Source organism: Pecten maximus, chromosome 6 (assembly GCF_902652985.1).
Source record: "Pecten maximus chromosome 6, xPecMax1.1, whole genome shotgun sequence".
Taxonomy (NCBI): domain Eukaryota; kingdom Metazoa; phylum Mollusca; class Bivalvia; order Pectinida; family Pectinidae; genus Pecten; species Pecten maximus.
In genome coordinates this window covers 41,370,852-41,393,469 of record NC_047020.1, presented here as the reverse complement: position 1 = coordinate 41,393,469, position 22,618 = coordinate 41,370,852, and the positions used below count along the sequence as shown (strand labels likewise).

General features: G+C 34.3%; 2 protein-coding genes across 2 annotated transcripts; one reads left to right on the top strand and one right to left on the bottom strand.

Annotated features, from left to right (window-relative positions):
• Positions 1-3,802: 3,802 nt before the first annotated feature.
• LOC117329806 (PDZ domain-containing protein 11-like) lies at positions 3,803-13,046 on the bottom strand. The gene is made up of 7 exons (XM_033887958.1): positions 12,880-13,046; positions 10,788-10,874; positions 10,178-10,234; positions 9,133-9,183; positions 7,922-7,969; positions 6,531-6,591; positions 3,803-5,805 (listed from the first exon to the last, which is right to left on the bottom strand). The coding sequence occupies exons 1-7, from the start codon at positions 12,958-12,960 to the stop codon at positions 5,732-5,734; spliced, it is 459 nt and encodes a 152-aa protein (XP_033743849.1). The 5' UTR covers positions 12,961-13,046; the 3' UTR covers positions 3,803-5,731.
• A 34-nt stretch (positions 13,047-13,080) lies between these two features.
• Positions 13,081-22,032, top strand: LOC117329805 (40S ribosomal protein S3a). The gene is made up of 6 exons (XM_033887956.1): positions 13,081-13,216; positions 16,212-16,315; positions 16,808-17,121; positions 17,734-17,816; positions 20,078-20,187; positions 21,878-22,032. The coding sequence occupies exons 1-6, from the start codon at positions 13,155-13,157 to the stop codon at positions 21,991-21,993; spliced, it is 789 nt and encodes a 262-aa protein (XP_033743847.1). The 5' UTR covers positions 13,081-13,154; the 3' UTR covers positions 21,994-22,032.
• The last annotated feature ends 586 nt before the right edge of the window (positions 22,033-22,618 follow it).

Genomic DNA, 22,618 nt, shown 5'->3' with positions numbered 1-22,618 from the left:
CAGTGCTGTTACTAGAGTCCAAGCAAATCTCGAGTCACGTGTCATCTTTGAGACGATTTAGTAAGTTTATTATATATATACAGTGACTGTATGTAGTAGCTTCATGTATTAAGTGCAGCTAAAGTTATGGGTAATTGCTCGTTAAACTCATAGACGTAACCCGATGCCTGTATATTTTACATGTAAGTGAAAAATGTTTCCTTATCGAAGTTTTGCAATTTATTTTTTTTTAAGAGAATTGAAAATGGCGTATTTGATACCGTTCTGTGTCGGACTATATAAAGTGCATCACGGATATTGGTTTACATGTGCGTGTACGAAACGACAATTGGAAACCGCGCCAAGGAAAGATGGACAACCATGGTGTCCATGTTCCAGGAATGGAGAACTCCGAAGTAATATTGATATTAATTCGTCACCACTTTTCCCGGTTGTCACATTTTTATTTTGAAAGAGATGTGTAATAACACACATTATATGTTAGTCAGCGGAACTGCTCCTTGTCAGGCCAAGCGAACATCCGTGTAAGTGCACCAGATCCCGTATCCAGAACGTTAACGTGGTCGATTTCGAGGAGTGATCCAATAAATGCGATGCGGTAGTTCAGCTCCGGACCACAGGCGCTTGCATAGAAAATGTGATTTTCAAAAAAAAATTATTTGAGAGTGGTATGTGTAATCTGTTAAGCTCAACAGATTACACATACCACTGTCATATCAAAAAAAAATTGAAAGTCATATTTCTATGCAAGCGCCTGTGCTCCGGATTGGAGCTGTCCGTAGATTTGACAAAATAATTGCCCCGGGATAAGCTGTACTGGGCTAGGAAGTTGTGTACTATGGGGAATTTAGGGCTCATATTACATGCCCCTGTGGTAGTTGACTACTACAATCAAAGGAGTCGGGGAACATGTTACAGTCCCTTGTGGTAGCTGACTGTATTATAATTAAAGGAGTCAGGGAACATGTTACAGACCCCTGTGGTAGCTGACTGTCCTGTATAGGAGTCAGGGAACATGTTACAGTCCCCTGTGGTAGCTGACTGTACTATAATTATAGGAGTCAGGGAACATGTTACAGTCCCCTGTGGTAGCTGACTGTACTATAATTATAGGAGTCGGGGAACATGTTACAGACCCCTGTGGTAGCTGACTGTATTATGATTAAAGGAGTCAGGGAACATGTTACAGACCCCTGTGGTAGTTGAATGTACTATATAAGAGTCGGGGAAGATGTTACAGACCCCTGTGGTAGTTGAATGTATTATATAAGAGTCGGGGAAGATGTTACAGACCCCTGTGGTAGTTGTGCCTCTTTGGGTTGTCATACCAACTGCGGGGCACGGGGGATAATGCCAAGCTTTGCGGCTCCTTGTTTTTTTTAATTTTCATCACCAATTAATGTAAATATTCACATCAATTGTGTTTCCTTTTATCTGTTTGAAGTTAAATTGCTGTAGTGAATTAGATATATACTTCAATCCAAAAACCTTACACTAAGGACAACAATATTACAAATTTAGGCAGGAATTGGTAGGGGTCTTGTAAGGCAAATTAAAGTTTGAATACAAACACAAGTACATGCATCTAGTACTTCGGTGTAATCAAAGGCCCAGTAATTATAAACGCCATACCATAATACTCCCGTCAAAGATGGGGTCAACATTTGGCCCCACTTCAATTTATTTTATTTTTTCACCATTTTTAGATGCATGGAAATGAACCATAACCACAAAAAATATTAGTCATTATATATAACTGATAGTCGAAGTGGATCTCCTTGCATAACACTAACAAGTTGTGTGAAAGGGGGTACCCCAACAAAATAGTGAATAATTTTCACAGGCTAATGTAAATTTGAAAATCATTTACAACAGTTTACAGCATACTATTATTATGATACCAAATTTGGCATATTGACGATCCTGAAGTAAGCAAAGTGATACATTTAATAAGAAAAATACGAAAATTTTCACAAAATTTAAAATGTATCCAACATTGTAGACTTGAATAAGTATAGTTGTAATCACAGTCTATATTCCATACTTCATAAAAGTTTCCATCTACAAGCATATACTTTCTACACAATTATTTTGAGGAAATTTTAAAACCGGTAAATTAATTTTTTAGCATGTCAAACATATCCAATGGACAATTTACCATAATCATTGATTTTTTATTTTAAATACAGATATATTTTCCATCTTTTGTTTATTACAAAACAACAGTTACTGCAAAAAAGTCATTTATCAGTTTTGAAATTTCCTCAAATTGATTCTGTACAAAGTATATGTCTAGGGGAAGTTTTTAAAAGCGTTTGAAAGATAGATTGTGATTACAACTATACTACTTCAAGTTGATAATGTTGGATACAATTTAAATTTTGTGAAAATTTAGCACGTTTTTCTAATCAAATGTATCACTACACTTACTTCATGTATGTCAATATGACAAACTTAGTATCAAAATAACAGTAAATTATAAGCTGTAAACTGTTAAAAATGATTTTGAAATCTACATTAGCCTGTAAATATTATTAATCATTTTTTAGGGTACCTCCTTCACTCAACTTGGTATTATGCAAGGAGGTCCACTACGACTTTCAGTTGATATAAAAGTATAATAATTTACATATGGTGCCAAAATAAAAGAAATTGAAGTGGGGGGCTGGCGCTAATGTTAAATCTACATAGGATGACGGGCATACAAAAAAAAAGAGAAGAAAACAATTTTCCCAATGTTAATATTTATTTCATTATAGAAAAATATTATGCAAGGCATAAAATATAAAAATATATTACAGCATATACAATATCATATTTGTCAACTGGCAAATTGATTAAAATGACCTAGAACTACATGACCGTGCAGGAAATGTACACTACTTACAATTATACATTGTGTGGTAGCTGTATTAATGAAAGACGTAATAAGATCTTGAATTCACTGAAGGCTCAAACAATTGTTAAAAAAACACTTTGGTTTGGTTTATTTTGTTTACCGTCCTATTAACAGCCAGGGTCATTTAAGGACATGCCAAGTTTTTGAGGTGGAGGAAAGCCAGAGTACCCGGGAAAAAAAACCACCGGCCTTCGATCAGTACCTGGCAACTGCCCCACGTAGGTTTCGAACTCGCAAACCCAAAGGTGGAGGACTAGTGATAGAGTGTCAGGACACCTTAACCACTCAGCCACTGCGGCCCTCAAAAAAAAAACAATACAACAAAAATGGAAACAGGAACTTATTTCCAAATTATAGCTACATCATACTGGTTACCACTATATCACCAAAAGAAAAAAAAATATCATTATCATAACAAATAATAAACATCAGTATCAAAATACACAACCCATAATTTACATTTTGTTTAATTGTATCACAGTTTGGAAACCTGCCTTTAACAACCTAAAAAAGAACTAAGTATTGGTCAGATAAGACAATATAAACCTGTCTTATCAAGCAGGACAAAATATTCTGCTGTATACGATTGTAAAGTGATCTTCATTGTACAACAAAAAGAGACACCAGTATTTTGGAAGCATGCAAATCACAGTGCATCTATCCGTCAATAAGGCAATGACTGGAAATAAGCACATTCCTAGGCTTATTCCCTGCAGTAAAGTTTTACAAGATGTGCTTAAAAGTGAAGTACCAGTAAAATCATTTTGACTGCACTCCATTGAAATCATATCAGGTTTTAAAAACTGATAACATATATACAAGCAATGCATACATATTTATGAGATTGCTTGTTTATATCAATGAACTATTATGTCATGTTTTAATGAAAATTTTAATAAGCAATTGTGATTAACGATTATTACTATTGATTAACAATTAACTTTGTAATGTATTAAACCAATAATGACATTTTTGAAGTCTGCTCCAATCTGCTTCTTGTACATGTGCATGCTTTATTTTAATCAATGCCTATTTTATATCCTGAATGATACATCTGGTGTAATTAATTGAAAAAAAAAACAAGATTAATGTAAACAAGAATAGCTGGCAAATCACAGTTCCCCGTCAAATGTAAATCATATCCTATGAACAGACAGACCTTTTCTTTGATGTAGGTCAAAATTCAAAATGTAGGTCAAAGTGACCTACTTTTGATACATGACACACCACCTCATATATGTTGAACCATGCCCCAAGTACAAAGTTCCAGTGATAAGTAGATTGAAGAAAATAGAACCCTGACAAACTGTATCTGTAATGTAGATCAAATATCAAAATGTAGGTCACAATGACCTAATTTTGATACATGACACACCACCTCATCTAGGTCAAACGATGCTCCAAGTTCCAGTTACAAGCAGAATGTAGAGAATAAAGACCTGACAAACTTCATCAGATTCTGTAATGAAGATCAAATGTCAAAATATAGGTCAGAGTGACCTATTTCTGGTATACATGACCTAGATGAACCAATGCCCTAATTACTGTATAAACTACCAGTTATATGTAGTACATGAGGTTTGTATTTTTGGGGTTGTTTTTGCATAACGTCCTATTAACAGCCAGGGTCATTTAAGGACGTGCCAGGTTTTGAAGGTGGAGGAAAGCCGGAGTACCCGGAGGAAAACCACCAGCCTAGAGTCAGTACCTGGCAACTGCCCCACGTAGGTTTCGAACTCGCAACCCAGAGGTGGAGGGCTAGTGATAAAGTGTCGGGACACCTTAACCACTCGGCCACCGCGGCCCCCTTAGTATATGAGTTCGAGGATGATCCTGAACAAAAGAAAAGTGAGAAAGAACAGAAAGTAGTCCCCTCTGAACTAGTGGGGGACTAATTAATAAACTTTAATACTGGTTTGAATATAATCTATTTTGTTTTCAGTTTGATGAATATCAAAATACAGCATGTAATTACAAGGTTGATACAATCTATTTAAGAACTAAAATTCTGACATTTGATGAAAAAACAATAGATTTCTATTTATTAATCTTTAACAATAGAGTTCAATGTATCAATCTGACAAACTAAAACTAATGGTATATAATGTAGATAAATCTGGTAAGTATATATATTTTGTGCACTGAAAAAAATGCTAGTCTATGCATGCATAAAGTACAACAGTACATTGTATCAAATGATGTTTTGATATGAAATGTGTATCATATTAAAAACAACTTTTTGTATGAAAAGTAACAAAGTAATAATGTCATGGCAAATATTTATATTAATTTCTTGCAAAAACTAAATGTTATCAACTGTTGTGTCAGTATGCATCATGTTGATAAAGAAATAGGAAACTCGTCTCAGTGAAGGAAACTATAGTGCCTGTTGGTTTGGGTGGACAAACCACTTTTATATTCAATTGTAACATCTGAAGATATAAAAACTGATGAACCTGCATATGTTAATAGAACCTTGAACATAGTTGTTGGTATTCGCCTCACAGCAAAATGAGATCATTAGGTCGGTCCTTTTTTCATTAACTCCAGTCGAACTGGTAAAACTTTTTGAACTTCATGAAAAAATGGCTGTAGTCTTGCTGTGCATATACCTTAAACCATTATACTGTCAGATGGCCAGTTTATCCTGGTTTTTCACACACTTGAATTCACAGGTATATTCACTGTAGTAAGCAAACATTCCAGTGATGTGAGGGTTGTAGATCTAGATGGAACATTAATCTAGGTAAAAGACACCCTTGAATTAACTATAACATCCCCTACAGCAAGCAAACATTCCAATGATCTGATCTGTTGGTACAGGAGTTGACACTAGTGATTACTATTTGGAGACTGCTGATGGTTGGCCAGTAAATACCGACTCTTGTCATAAGTTCTATCATAACCTAAAACAGAAAAAACATTTAATAATCTGTGGTACACATCATTAGTGTAAAATCTATGTGTAAACAAGAGCACTTTCTCAAACTCCGAAATAAACATTTAGCCTATTCCACTTATTTTCATTCATCATTTTTCATATCGTCAATGAAATATGAAATCATCACTTTTAATTCAATTATGTAAAGGGGAGATAACTCCCCTAATTTCATTATGTTGCTCTGTCCATTCCCTGTTGTCACAGTCTAATATGTCTCCTGACTAAGTTCATTTAAATGCAATATGTATCAGCACTCATAGGGAGGATTCTTCTTACAAACTGTACTCAAACATGGGTCTGACGTTGGATTGGAAATCTTTTTTTCAGGAGATAGCATTTTATGAACAATTCATATCCCTTAAGTATATAGTTACATTTTGTACAAGGCAATAATAAGAATTTACTGGGTGCATTTAGTATGTCTACATTCATTTTGCTTGATAAACACTTTCCTCTTCTAAGTTATCCTATTAACAGCCAGTGTAATTCAAGGATGTGCGAGGTTTTGGAGGTGGAGAAAAGCTGGAGTACCCAAAGAAAAACCACCAGCCTACTGTCAGTACCAGGCAACTGCCCCAAGGGGGTTTAGAACTTTGACCCAGAGTTTGAGGGCTAGTGATAAAGTGTCAGAACACCTTAACCACTTGGCCACTGTGGCCCAACATATAAAACATCCCTGCTTTAACTTACCATATGGGAAATATCGGACTTGCATGTTGATGGATGTGTTTCTTTTTAAAATGTTCACTGCCTGTAAAAAGAATTTACTGCATATATGGTAACCAAGTTCTCAGTTCAACAACATTTCAGAAATTCATAATTATGCAATTAAAATTACTTTTAAATGTTCTGGAAATAATGAAATTTTGACCAAAATGATTGATTTTTCTGCAGGAAAGGTTTCTTTTGTCCACAGAGAAATATCATTTTTCTTAAATGGTACACTGTAGTTTACCCAAATATCACACAAATATTTTTGCCGACTGATAAACTGAAAGGGGAATCCAAACATTTAACAACAATTTTATCAACCTCAATAAGCAATAACAGTACTGGTACTCGCCTCGTCTGTCAACACACTCAATAGATTATATTTTGAGTATATGGTGACAGTCGAAACTAGTACCTATATGATAAAAGAAAAAAAACTTCCTTATTATCGACCTAACAACGAAGATCCTATCAAATTAATGAAAACTAATTATATAAGGATGGTCTATTATAGATCCGTAACTTTGTGTAGTCCGAATTTTCTTTGGATCAAACACCACAAATTAGATATTTTGAGAGACTGATCAATGTCTAGTTATTTTGCAAGTCCAAAAATGGTCAATTTCGTTCAGAAAATAAAAGATGAAACAATTTGTCCTCATGATTATCAGCCCCACATATTATCATCATCCAATGCCATAAAATGGATATTTTTTACTGACAAATCAATGTCTGTTTATATTTAGGGAAGTGGAAACTATTGGTTAATTTTGAATTCAGAAGTATACAGGTTTAACACGATTAATAGCTGATAAGGACAATTTATTTCACCTTTGCTGAAATATAATCTCACTTATATGAGGGCTGATTGATAAGTTGTTAGCCTCATATTGAAGGATTTGCATTTTGCCTGCTATATTGTATTATTTTTCAACATAATACCCTTCAGTATCTATACACTTTTTCCATCAGGTGTTCAAGGGCCTCAATGCCACTTTTATAGAACTCCTTGTCTTGGTTGTTCAGAAAGTCATCCACTGCATGTTAGGGTTAGGGTGCCTGAAATAGCTGTTTTCAGTTTTGGAAACAGATGAAAGTCTGATGGAGCGAGATCAGGTAAACAAGGTGGATGCTCAATAAATTTAAAGCCCAAATTGTGAATGGCAACCATGAACACTCTTGAGTACATCATGTACCTCCTTCAATACGAGGCTCACAACATATCAATCAACCCTCGTAGATTAAGATAATTTGTGAACCGTCTTGAGACGGCTATGTTGCTGTGGTTAATAAAACTCCTAATCATTATTTATTATTTTGATAAGGATCATCATTAATTTATACACCATTTCATTTTCCTATCTCCATACCTCAGCATGATCTATCTCTTCAAAGTTAACTCTGTTTACAGACAAAATCTGCAAAAAAAATACATCATGATTGAGTATAATTTGACAAAGAAAAAATCTAGATTTTATTCAGGTCTATTTAGAAATAAAAGTTCTACGGGAATGCGGGTGCAGGGAGCATCTCATGATCATCTCCTATAATTAATCTGTATAAATATACTCCCTTGATTTAAATCCTCTGTTTTTCTACCCTCCTCACATCAATTATCATCAACAGAGGTCATATTTGGTAGATTATACATTGTATTGCTAGCATATAAAGTAAAACCCTTTTAACTTGAACTCCTAGGGACCATGTCGTTAGTTCAAGGATCAAGATGAATTGACCAATCAGTGGTTATTCTTGGACCATAAAAGTCAAAGGGTCCATGGTATTCATGTGAAAAATATATGTCCAATTTTCATGGTAATGACTCTCAAGTTTAATAAATCAATTTAAACATAATACTTCATATTGTTTTATTTTCTCTATCAAATTTGTGATGAAGGAGATATATATTAACAACTGTTTTCTGCTAACCCATTATAATAGGTTAAATTACCTAGACCGATTTTAAAAATACAAAAATAACATACATGAAATACATACATAACATAAAAATTACAACATACATATTTTTTTTGTATTTCTCACATAATATCCCAGAAACATGTTAATGTTTTTTCATTATATACATATTATATTAATTTTATACAAAAATGTAGTAATATATCAATTAAAACAGATGATGTTTTTGTAAGGAAACATATCATAGCTCCAATATGCTTTTAAGTAAATTGAAAGTCAAGCAATATGATATGTATATAGCTTATAGAGTTAAAATTTACAGCAGTAGATTAAATGTATAAACCGGAAAAACTATTTTTGATTATTCAAAAATTAATTTTTCATGAAAATTATGTTTTTTTTTATAAAAATAAAAATAAAATTATTCAAAAATAGATTTTTCAAAACAATTATGTACATAAACAGGAAAAAATATCTATGATTATTAAAAAATCATTTTTTCATGTAAATTATGTTTAGTCAGATAGATTTTGCTACACCTTTTACACTCACAGTTATTATGGACCTGAACCTGTATCCTTATGTTTAATTTTAATTCCACAAACATATATTCAAACTGAGGATCTAATATTAAAGATATTGTGTTTTACTATTGTAATGCTACCTGATCTGCTTCCTGTAGTCCGAGTTTGTCTGCTTCACTGTCCATCGTCACCTACATACAAAAATCTAAGTTCAGAATCAAGAGAGACAACTCTTACAAACTACTAAACCTGTTTTTACATGCTACTCTTTGTATCACACATAAATTATATAGCATAGGGTGTACTTGGTTATATTGATTAAAAAGTAACAATTCCAACACTGTATAGGATATTTGTTCAATAATTATTAAATTTCTATTTAATATCTTAATAGGAAACAGAAGGTCTATATTGTTATATAATAGATCATTATTTGTTATTAAAATTATTTTTTTTTAACCAAAAGGAAAAATTCAGTTACAATCTGAGGAGATGTTATTGGGACAAACTTGATTCTGACGTGCCGGTGGCAAGGCAGAAAGGCAGCAAAATTACTTGATTGTGTCCCGAATATGCGTGCGCGATTACTGCACGTGCCGATCAGTGTAAATTCCTGCCAGTCTGGCAGCACCGGCACACCGACAAACAAGATGGCGACATGTTCAACCAAAAGATTAGATTAAGTGAAAAGTTAAAGAATTTCAACTTGCTTTGAGCCTGTCAGGCTATTTTAGTCATATACATTGCCAAATAAGTTGATTTTGAATGTTCTGCAGTGTTCGATGTTTACAATGCTTTTGAAATATATTTATTCATCTATTTCGGCCATATTGAAAATGAGACGCTTTGCTTGAATGAACGTGCCGGCAGCAAGCTCAAAACCGGCAAACAGCAAGCTGGAACAAGTTCGCCCACTGTAACTCAAACATGACACATGTACTTGTTGGATTGTCTCCCTTTGTAAAGTGGATTTTATGCAGTCAATATGTTGCAAACATGAAGCATAATATACTGAGCGTGTGCATGCTTAATTCATCAAATGATACATGTATGTGAACACTTGATGGGCCCTTGCCCCAATAGGTGAATCTTAATCTATGATTGACCCTGAACAGGATTTTCTTCTCATATAAAGAGAAGAAATTTGAATGAAAGGGGAGTAGTACAGTATATTTTAGTACTTACCTTTGATACATAAATCCCACAATGGTGTTCTTTACCTCCCCTGATATTGAATCCAAGCTACAGAAAATATCAAACAAGAAACTTAAATTATTACCTCTATTATCTAATTATTGCACAAAAGTTGAAAGCACTAACTGTAATTGTAAATCATTCGTAACATTACATTTGCTGTATATTTTTCCAAATTTAACACTTTTAAATTTTATAATCATATATAGTGAAGAAACTTGGTTACTTTCATGCTGAGTTTCCATGATTTATATTTTTTTTTCTATGATAATATTTGTTCAAAATGATGATTTCTTAAATCAATAAATGAACTTTCAAATATATTAAAAGTTTTTTGTGATATTAAAGTACACGGTGATTGTACATGTACCTATATATATATACACATGTAAATAAATGCCAAATCCGATCAGTTTTACTTTAAATGGTTCCTACATACTTTCGAATCATGGATATTGTTTTCAGAAATTCCATTCAGATTAGTGTACAGAAGGGCTGTGTGGGATAATTAAATGTACCAGACATGGACTTGTTGTTGGATATTGTTACAATCTGTCCTGGTGGCCAGTATTCATAACTGAATTAACAGATGTGTATTTACCTGTTCAGAAACTTGGTTTCGCTGGAGAATTAATTGTCTTGGCAGGAACTGGTGTATTTCATTACTATAGTCTTCACTGTAAGGCCTCTACAAAAAAAAAAATATTGATTGTTAAAATAGTTCCGATCTAAATATTGTACCTGAATAAGATTGCTTAGTATACGTACTACATTGTGCATAATTATTAAAAAATACGTTTGGAAATTAGATATGCTTGATATGAAGTTTAAGAAAAATAAATTTTAATGTTTAATGTTATCCTGAATGAATCAGACTCTCATGTGCATTATATTGTTGTCTTATGCAATCAACTGCAACAAAGTAAAACATGATCTAAATATAGAGATAGTTTTTTCCTATACAGAAGAAATAAAACCACCTATTATGATCCATATCAGTCATCTCTTGAAATAATAGTATGGGATAAAGTAGTCGAATGGACTATACATAATGTCAATCTACAGTCCATTATTTTCTGAACCACTTGTAATTATTTCAGTCCAAACAAAACTAACATTATTTAGCCTATAATGTACAACATTTGTATGATATTTTCATAATACTGAACCACAGCGGTCTGAATTGCACACATTTTACCACTTATTCTAATATTTTTTAATAAAGCTCACAGTAATTGCCCATTGATACTACTTCCATAATTCTTCATTAAAAATACTGATACCATAAATTGAGCTGACTAAATGGGGAGGAACGATTTACCCAAAAACACCTAAAAACACCTTAAAACATCTCTCAACATCAACACATTATATGAAAACATCATTAGAAATTGATATGTATATGTTAACATATCAAATACAGTCATTGATACCTTCTTTTGTTGACTTATCGGCGAGTAGGGTTTTGACGGCGAGGGAGATAACTCTTACAAACAGTCATACAAAACCAACCACATGGAAATAAGAAAGAACTATACGTACATGTATCAAGTTGATATCATCTTTATTAAGTACATAATATAGATATTATATATTAGATATAAATATAGATATTATATATTAGATATAAATATAGATATAGATATTATATATTAGATATAGATATAGATATTAGATATAGATATTATATATTAGATATAGATATAGATATTATATATTAGATATAGATATAGAAGATATGTAGATACCAACAAAGTCAGAGTGCAATAGCATATAGACACGTCACAATGTCAATCTTCATTTATTGTTTTGTGATTTCTCAGTATGTCTGCACAATCAACGGACATGTATATACATATATGCTTCATCGAACAGCATATCCATGAGAAAACACATCAAATTCAAGCAATAGTAATAATTCAATCGTTAATAAGGTAAATGAAAAAAAAATGTCTGGAAGATAAATGTGCGTGAATCGACAAACTACGCTAGATAATTGTCTTGCCGGTTTTATTGTATGACTGTTTGTAAGAGTTATCTCCCGCGACGTCAAAACCCTACTCTCCGATAAGTCAACAAAAGAAGGTATCAATAGCTGTATTTGATATGTTAACATATACATATCAATTTCTAATGATGTTTTCATTTAATGTGTTGATGTTGTGAGATGTTTTAAGGTGTTTTGGGGTAGTTTTGGGGTGTTTTTGGGTAGTTTTGGGGTGTTTTTGGGTAAATCGTTCTGCCGACTAAATGGACCTATGATGGACATGTCACAAGAACAATGTATGTAGGTCAGAGCACATCATGTCTAGTCTTATATGATGAAAATATGCCACAAATACCTATATAAATTAACCAGAAATACACATACATATAGATATATAATATGTATATAAGGATTTCTGGCTATTTCTATAATGTAAGACTAAGTTAAACATGTCCCTATGCTCTGAGCCTACAACATCAAATAATTTACTTCTACCAGTTTCCTCAGCACCAGACGTTAATTATTTTGACGGACAGACATGACACATGATCATATCATCATCACAGATATTCAAATATATTCCTGTAACAATTATCTAGTACAGGTAAGCTTATGCCTAGCTAACTGACAAGCAGTTTTCAATTTCAGTCATGCCATGTCCTGATGAGTAATGTCACAGTGTCCTACGCCAACTAAATTTACGAACATCGTGCGGATGTATCCATTCTGGTGGATCTTCATAATCTGGTAGATTGGCATATACCAATTCCTTCCCGTCTAGTGTCATCTCGTTGTATTATTTAACTAAATGCAGAGGAAAGCTTGTCTGCTGTCTATACAGCTATCAGCGTAAACGAGACGCTTAACTACACTCACTTGAAAACGACGTTCATTTAAAACATGCTAATGATTCAGATGTACATTTCCCATAATGCCTAATCTTGTATACATGTACTTCCTTTTTCGCCTCAAATCGCCAAAATGGCCGTAGGAAAAAACAAGAGGCTTACTAAAGGTGGCAAAAAGGGAGCCAAGAAGAAGGTGTAAGTGCACTAAACAAACATATGATGCAACTTAAATATATCTCTGTTAAATAAAACTGATTTGGTCTACTGATGTTGATAACATTATCTGATTTCAAAAGATTGAAAACCATTGATGAACCAAGACACACACGTGAAATGACAATATTTACATGCGATTGCCTGCCAGTTTGGGCGAGTAAAGGTTCTCGACTGTGTATTCAACATAATTGATCACTCGACGATCTCGAAATACGAACGTGTCTTCAATTTGCGAACTGCAATGCCAATATAATCATTTGAAATTGAAAGTTGTTCCTCGCTTCAACACCTTGAACAGTTCTACATTTGTAGGTGTATTGCTGCTGCCCACGAAATGGGCAATAAAAATATTGCAGAGATATGTCTTAACAAATGGTTGTCCTTCAACAGAAACATTATTAAGATTGTGTTCAATAACTTCACGAATGTTAGTTTTGTGTTGCTGTCGAGATGGCAACACCACTCATCAGTGCATGGTTGGACAGTATATAGATTTATGTTTAGTAGCTGCATACATGTGTAGTCAGTCCACAGGAACTAGTAACTATTATATGGCATCAGAATAAAAAATAAAAGAACAATGCGTAAGAGCACATAAAACAAAACTTTGATCTTAGCCCATGTGTCTGTGATTTCTCTGTTTGGATGCAATGATTTAATATTCAGCAATTGACTTATGATAATTACATATGTGTGTGTGGAACTAGTGTAGTGAAACTCCACTGAGTGGGATGACCGACAGTGACCAGATCGTTAGGCCTAGAAAAAAAAATGTTGTGTTTCCCCTTTCCCGACCGACCCTAATTTTAGGCCACCGACCCTAATTTTTTTTTGTTTGAAATACTGAAAATCCGGAAATTTTCGTAAATTTAGCCCGTTTTCCGTTTTATTATTATACACACCCAAGTCTTATAAACGCTTGTATATGACGGGCACTGGTTGTAAAGCGTATTGATGACCTCGATGTTCAAAAAACATGGCGGCTTTTTGCACGCCGTCGTCTGTTTTGGCACTGACGATAAAAAAATGTAAACACATGGACGAAAAGCGAATTATGACATCACTGCTGCATACAACGCTATGTGGAGATATATTTTATAGATATCACGAAAAAATTGTAAAAGGTGATTGTGTTATATTGGGGAGGGAGGTTGGACAGTCGACTACCTTTGAGGTTGGACCAGGGCTGTCTGTTGGCGACGGTCTTCATGGCAAAGCATTGGTTAGAATGACCCTCACCTGCGCTAATCCCATCGAAGTACCATTTTACAGTGCATCTCTTGGACGACTCGATTTGTGCTACTATTGTGGTGGTTGTGATGGGGAGGTTGATCAGGAATTAAAGAAACAATATAAAACTGTTCTGCCCGTGTGTCTAGAATGTCTCGAACATGAACAGCCTCCATGTTATCGTCCATACGGAAAAAAATCGAAGAGTGGAAACTCTCAATAAACTGCGTTTATAATGACATGGTTTTACTGTTCTGACTATTAATATGATGCTCCTATTTGAGATTATCTGAAAAGAGATAACAAACACTGCAAATAAAGTTTGATATACTTTTAATATCATTTTCATCTCCCAATATAGAACGAATATTCATACCCTGCCTACACTGCTCTCCGGCAGGGTATGAAGTCCCTCCCATTGCCGATAGTGTAGCAAGCCCCGATGTGATTCACATCGGGCAGTATTAGCAGTGGTAAAAATTTTCTCGGATACAAAAACACATGTAAATTGATGATTCTGGTATCTATTATGAATATTCAAGCAACAAACCTGCACATTACTTCAAATGTTTGACAATAAATAGTAAAATCCAAAACGAGCAAGACACATGGAGATATCAGTTCAAACATACCGCCATCTTTGATACAAGTGTAAAGGTCAATTTCCTTATAAGGAAATCAAAATAAATTGATGCTAATGAGGTTGCCCTCGAGATTTCAACAGAAAAACAAATTCGGAGTAATATATCTCGGTAAGGAAGGTCAATTCATTCTGAAACTATTTAATTACGCAAAGTAAGATTCGCTTTATTCACAAGAGTTACAAAAGAGTGGTTAAATATCTCTGATTATGTATTTATTTATCGTAGTAGCTTCATCCATATATGGATCACGGGTTCCATATTTGGGTTAGAATCCTCGCGAGAGTTCTTCGAGAAGTATCATGGCGGATCACGGAGACAACTCCGAGCAGTATGAGATCAGAATATGCGAATTAAAGATTTCTAGATTAGACGGTAGGCTAATACATTGCAAAATTGTATTAGAAATGTTTAATTATACGAATTATTACTCCAATGTTAAACGATATCCGCTATTTGTAGCATTCTCGAGGTTCACTGTTTTGCTACATTACGAGCAATGGGAGGGAATCGTAGCTCTGACGACGACCATCTGTCAGAAATGTCCGTCCGTCGTCCAGAGCTACGTTATCGCAGCTACTCCCAATACATTGCATTTCAAAATGAAGTTAGGTAGAAGAATGATCAAACACTGAAATATAATGATATTGAAATGATATATACAGCATATATAAATATTCAAATATGAACATTTGATTATTTATTTAAAAAAAAAAAAAGATAAAAAAAAAAAAAAAATCCCTACCTACCTACCCTAATTTTTTGAGAGACGAAAGGGGAAACATAACATTTTTTTTCCTTGGCCTTAGAGCATTTGTCTGGAGCTTAGAGGTCCTGGTCCGGTCATTACATTACCCTTCTTTCACTCTAGTGTAATTAATTATAATATGTCTTCAGTATTTTAAGCAAAATCTTAAAACACTAAAGACTGAACAAATGAGTCGGTAGAGGTGTTGTATGTTTTGGTCTGCAAAATGTCTCCATCATTGTATTAATAATAGATTATCCATCACATGTCGCCACAGCATTGTCAGATTATGAAAACGACTACAAATTATGAAAATGGCTACAGTTTGTTAATCATTAAACATGTATTCTTTCAGAATCGATCCCTTCACCAAGAAAGACTGGTATGATGTAAAGGCACCATCTATGTTTGTTGTCCGCCAGATTGGTAAAACTCTTGTGACAAGGACACAGGGAACAAGTAAGGAATTACTGAATTGCATACCTTATTTTATAAGCGAAATACGAAGAAACTTTTTTTTTTTTTTTTGAAGGTGTAAAAAAACAAAGGAAAAATTTTGATATAAGAATGTGTGCGAAATTTTGAGGTTTATATATGGAGCAGTCATTCACAAAATAAATAAAAGTCTCACAAAATCAGTTGTCTGATTCCTGCATTATAGTTGGGTTATTAGGAGCTGAATTTTGAAACCTAATGTGGAACTAAACATCTAATGGCCTGTCAGGATAGCTTTGTTAAAAAAAAAAAATCCTAAATTATTAAATCTGCCATGTAGGTTGAATCGGGAACACATGATAAGTTGCAAATTGTAAGTTTGTTTTTGAAGTGGAAAAATGCCACGAGATACATATCATGTATCTTTGTCTGTTCTTGGTTTTTAAACATGCACATTAATTACATTTCTATTTTATAGGTAGAATCTTCCTAAAACAATGTTATGTCCCTTTTCAGAAATTGCCTCTGATGGTTTGAAAGGCCGAGTGTTTGAAATTTCCTTAGCCGATCTGCAGAACGATGAAGTGTCCTTCAGGAAATTTAAGTTGATGGCTGAGGATGTCCAAGGTCGCAACGTACTGACCAACTTCCACGGCATGGACCTGACAAGAGACAAACTCTGCTCCATGGTCAAGAAATGGCAGACATTGATCGAGGCTCATGTTGATGTGAAGACCACAGACGGATTCCTTCTCAGAATGTTCTGCATTGGCTTTACCAAGAAGAAGCAGTACCAGGTCAAGAAAACCTGTTATGCCCAGCACACACAGGTATGCGTCACTATGCGATGGTAAATTTGTGTTGTTCTGAAGGTGTCTCATTCTGCCGAGTAACAGGTGCATCTTGTCAACTTGACATGTAGTCCAAGTTTTCTCTGGCAGTAGGTTATATCAGATGGCAGACATTTTGACTAGACGAATGTCAAACGTTGTGGTTAGGGCGAGAGGGTAGCTCTGTGTGAAAATTTACATTCTCTTGACCGCTGTTCGACAGCTTTAGGACTACAGACAAAATTGATCTGATTTGACATAATACCTAATCAATAACTTTCTAATTGTTTAACATCTCCCACTTCATCCATTTTACAACGATTCTTTGCTATAATTCCTAAATATTTTATCTGATTTTTGTTGGATTTGGTTTCCCCTACTTTGGAGAATTTTCCCTTGATTTATGGGAGTTTTTTCTGAAAGGGAACTTGTTTTATTAAAGGGGAAAACACCATCATAGTGTAATACTACCTAATTTCTAATAAAATCGGTCTTGATTAATCTGCGAGGGGTACTTGTCTCAGTCCTGGTAGGATTGTACATGTCCTTGTGTTTTGTGTCGACTTTTAAATTTATATGTCAAAGCTTACTATAAATATAATCACTCTGTAGGTGAAGACGATCAGGAAGAAGATGGTAGACATCATTACACGAGAAGTATCGTCAAACGACATGAAGGAGGTCGTCAACAAGCTGTGAGTTAACATTAAACTGCGCTGTGTACACAATTGAAATACCTAAACTAGATTACCAGAATTTGATGATAGCAGTACCCTGGCTATACAGATTGCAATTGAGTAGTACTCTGGCAGCTGCTTGAAACCTTTGGCTAAATATAATCTTATTTGCTGAAACGAGACTTTTTTCTTAGGGCTTTTCCAATTGAAATTATTTCATATTTAAAGCCAAATTCCCAAAATGAGATTGCATTAATTTCTTTAAAAAAAACAAAAACATAGGGGTCGCTGGCTACTGATTCCTGACAATCCTAGGGTTATTTACTGTATAACATGAACTTTTGTTGTGTATAAACTTTAGTTGTTGGCATGGTTGCCATGGAACCGTGAATGTAGATACAATAACTATTGGTGGATGTATTATGTATATATTGTTAAATGGGCTCACCATGAAAGTTTCTACCCAAAAAACAATTCAGAAGATCCATATCAAAAATATTTATACACATGAACATTACATGTTATACAATGTAACAATTGCCTACTTATGATAGTGCCCAGGGCCCAGTTGTTCAAAGGGTGATTAGGCTAATCACAGTTTAACAACAATTTTAACATCACAAGTAAATAATTTCTGGTAAAACTAACTTGACAATATTTCAAGAAACTATAACACTCATCTGTTCATCTGTTTCTTCCTACTTTCCCATTTTAAGAAAAAACATGTGCTCAGGTTTTGCAGTAAAGTAGAAATGAGATTTTCACTAAACAAGAGATTAAGCTACCGTAAATATTCGCGTATAGTGCACACTTTTTTTCAAAAATTGACAAGTGAAAAAGACCACTGCGCACTATACGCAAGTACAAGCCTTTTCCCAGTCAGAATGAATGTGATTTGACTGAGATTTGTGATCGTTTCCTTTCACAGCAGGATTGATTTAATACTTATATATATATATAACATATATAAAGCATTAAGAAAGCAATAGTTAACAAATAATCAAAGAAATGAATAGTTATTTTAATGTTTAATTCCTTGTGTATTTATCAGCAATTACGTGGATTTATCTAAGTCGATCGTGAGCCACATGTTCCGTACACATACGATCTCACTTGAGGATGTTCCCGTATTCAGGTCCAAAACGATGTATAACATCTCAATTAACATCAAACAAAACTTGAAATGATATAGCAGTACTTAGTTATTTCATACTTCTAAATTAATCACCTTATAAATCCAGAATGTTGCCAGAAACTGATAACGTTCAACTTGTTTATTTACGGAAGCTGAAACAGCACGCATGCGCAATTAGGCACGGGTAACACTAATGCCTTGATCTCGTGCGGCAGTCACTGACCAACTGGCCATAAAAAATATGATAAGACTGTGAAAACTACCAGGGTACTCTTATTTATCGTCTGCACTGTAGATTTATCCTTTACACATGTTAATTCATTGATATAAAAGTTGTGACCAGCACGACGACTGCAGACTTGTTTCCGTACTGTATACAAAATGGCGGCCTGTGTAACATTACGTAGCAGTCAGCTTACTAGTCAATCTTGTTATAATTGAGCTTAATTAGCTTTGTATGTTCGTGGACAGATACCACAAGAGATCATACCTGCGTGAAAATCACAAGGTAATTGAGGGTAGGATTAATTATTTTGTTGGTACAACAGCGTAGATGGGACCTAGATGGGACCGCTACAATTTGCAAGCTGACTAGGCCTGTGGCGGTATAATGTAAACAACCTGTCAATCCAATGTGTCAAATCTGACCGGTGATTCCAATTAAATGTGGTACATTGTAAATAATCTTTCATAAGTTACAACTTCCTATCATCTTATGCTTTAGAATTCATCTACCGCTCAGTTGAAAATTGAAAAAAAAAAATTGTTAATTTTTTTTTTTTGAAAATGAACCTCAAAAACGTACCTGCGCACTATACGCGAGTGCGCACTATACCCGAATATTTACGGTAATCACCTTTTAAACAACTGGGCCCTGGGTGCTGATAAGAGCAGATACTGTCCAGAATGACTCCTCCTTTCCACACAGCGCAGGATGTTCTGCAATTCAAGATTTTTTTACCTCAATGGTGTTATTTCATATAGAATGCAATTTCTACCATGTAATATATATTACTGTATCCGTAGGGAATAATTCCAGAATAAAAAAGGTTTAGTGAATTATAAAATCATGATTTATAAAGGTTAACCTGTGCAGGAAGCAAGTTTCATGTTATAACAGATGTTGATAAAATTGTCATTTCAGTATCCCAGACAGCATAGGCAAAGACATTGAGAAAGCTTGCCAAGGCATCTACCCATTACACGATGTCTTCATCAGGAAAGTCAAGGTCCTGAAGAAACCCAAGTTTGACTGTAAGTACACATGTTATGCCAGACATAGCAGTATGTTTGCTGTTGCACACCCAAAAAATGTGTAGATAATTGATGAGCAAAAAATGTGTACAGTACTGCATATATAGAAGGGTGATCATGACTGAAATGATTCCTTGAAATAGTAAACTTTGGGTTTGGAAGCACAAGGGAAACGAGAACTTCTGTGGCTCTAATTTGAATCTGATGTTTTGGCCGATATTAATGTTTGCTCTGACACATATTCCATTTCAAGAAGTTAAAAAGGGTGTAGATGTTCGATGAAGAGTTCCACTTTCTGTAATCATTATGTAATGATAAACTGGTCCTCTTCTGAACCAAATTAAAGCTTATTGTGTAGTATGACATTGGATTTCAAAGTTTATACTTTAAATAGTTGTAAACGACTCCCAAGAAATTTCATTTCAATTGTTGAATTTTCAAGCAAAAGTTTAACCTATATCAGTGTTGCTTCTAGGACGCGTTTTGCGCGGCAATTCTGCTACTTTGATTAAAGAAAGAAAGAAAAAAACGTAAAATTTAATTCTGTGCAAAACAGCAACATTGGCAACGAAAGTGCCTCATTCATTTTCTTGGTACGGGCCATATTCTCTTTTATGTTTTCAAGTTAGCCAAGGTCTACAAATTAGTTGGTCCTCCTTACATGCCAAAGCTCTACAGTAGACCAATATTCATTGGGTGCTGTGTATTGCTGTTGTCCAATCAGAATCAAGTTTTCATATTTGGCATCTAACTTTTGCAAAAATGTGTTGAAAGCTATGTGTGTCCCAGAACATGCCTGATGTGTTTGTGTCATTGGGTTGAAAATTTCAAGATGAATAGAACATTATTGAAATTCCATTTCACAATATTTGACTATGACAGTGATTCTGAAAGTGAAAGTAAGTTACCTAGACTGCATGACAGCCCACCCCCTTCCAAGAAAACGAAAGTTAATAAAAACGTGATTTAGACATCATGGCTAGCAAAATAACCTTGGTTGAGAAAGGGTGAGAAAGTAATGCAGTGTAACATTTGTTTGGGGCATAAAACAACAACTTTACAGGACCATTGGGTTGTGATAATACCATGACAATATGCCAAATTGTCTTATCATAAGGACATTATGATTGTGTTTTTGTCATTATAGCTTGTACTTTCAGTTCCTATAATGTAAATCCAAATTACTTTTTGAAATGCCCCACATTTTTCCATCTGAGGGGCCTTCTGACCCACATTGATCAAATTCTAGAAGCAACACTGCTATATCAAGGCTACCATAACTGTTCACCTGATACCAGTTGATAGTTCTTTAAAGCAAGTTCATATAAAGATAACAACAGAAAAATCTTCCACATGGTAGAAATGAGGACTCCTTTGTATTAGTGGAGTATAAAATTATAGCATGAAATGACACATTTAGCAATCTTTTATTGAGGGCTATTCCAGTTAAATATCAACCCAACTGAAGGATTTCCTTAAATTTCAAACAAGGATCACTCATAGAAGTGATTTCATTAAACAATATATGTAATAATCTTGACGCATTATCTCCTGTGCCCACCATGCATATATAGAATTCCTTTATTCATGGAAACCACCTGATGGATATATATCTTTCATTGTAATAGCCCTGAGAGTAAAGCTTTGTTGGAAATTTGTACTGAAGTGAATGACCATTTTGATATTACAGTGGGAAAACTAATGGAACTTCACGGTGAAGGAGGAGCCAAGACCGTTACTACAGAATCTGGTGAACAAGTGACACGGCCAGAGGGATACGAACCACCAGTGCTCGAGTCGGTCTAACTCTGTACATTATGTAATAAATAAAAACTGTGAAGAATATCAGGATTGTGGTATTTTGATTGACAGCTCTTCAGAAATCAAATTACCAAATTGAAAAGTTCAGCAGAAATAAGCAGCCTCAGAGTTATTCGGAAGTTGTTTCGAGATTTCAATGCATCAGCCAATTTATTTGAACAAACTAAATAACCCTTTATCCCGACATACCACTGGCCCAATACCATGATATATTGTCTTAAGTTTGGTTAGTTTTGTTCCCTGTGATTTGACAGTAAGCCAAGGTCATTCTTTTATACAATAAGTATATAAGGCATTTCCTGCATATTTCTATCCAACTTTGACTCTAAAATTCTGTGCGATTCAAGACTTTTGGATTTGAATTTCTGTATTTGTCCAAGTTATATTTTATCCTCTGTGAAAATTAAATTTGTAGCTGTTTTTGTAAATATTTGATCATTAATACAAAAATGCCATATGGACTTTATTAACAGTTTAATAGATATTCAGTGACGAAAGGTTTAAAAATTCTGCAAATTATTGTTTTGGAGAGAACATGATTTTCAAGACCATTGGAGTAGTGTGAAAAAGATGGTCGGTAACGGTCTTCCGTGTATTAAAGTGGACGTGG

Excerpts from the sequence above, each read along its gene's own strand:
- LOC117329806 (XM_033887958.1), bottom strand. The coding sequence starts at position 12,960 with ATGACACTAGACGGGAAGGAATTGGTATATGCCAATCTACCAGATTAT. Across the intron at positions 7,970-9,132 it reads GACTACAGGAAGCAGATCAG|ATTTTGTCTGTAAACAGAGT; the intron begins GTAGCATTACAA and ends TTTTTTTTGCAG. Across the intron at positions 5,806-6,530 it reads AGTCCGATATTTCCCATATG|GTTATGATAGAACTTATGAC; the intron begins GTAAGTTAAAGC and ends TTTCTGTTTTAG.
- LOC117329805 (XM_033887956.1), top strand. The coding sequence starts at position 13,155 with ATGGCCGTAGGAAAAAACAAGAGGCTTACTAAAGGTGGCAAAAAGGGA. Across the intron at positions 17,122-17,733 it reads GTTATGCCCAGCACACACAG|GTGAAGACGATCAGGAAGAA; the intron begins GTATGCGTCACT and ends ATCACTCTGTAG. Across the intron at positions 20,188-21,877 it reads GAAGAAACCCAAGTTTGACT|TGGGAAAACTAATGGAACTT; the intron begins GTAAGTACACAT and ends TTGATATTACAG.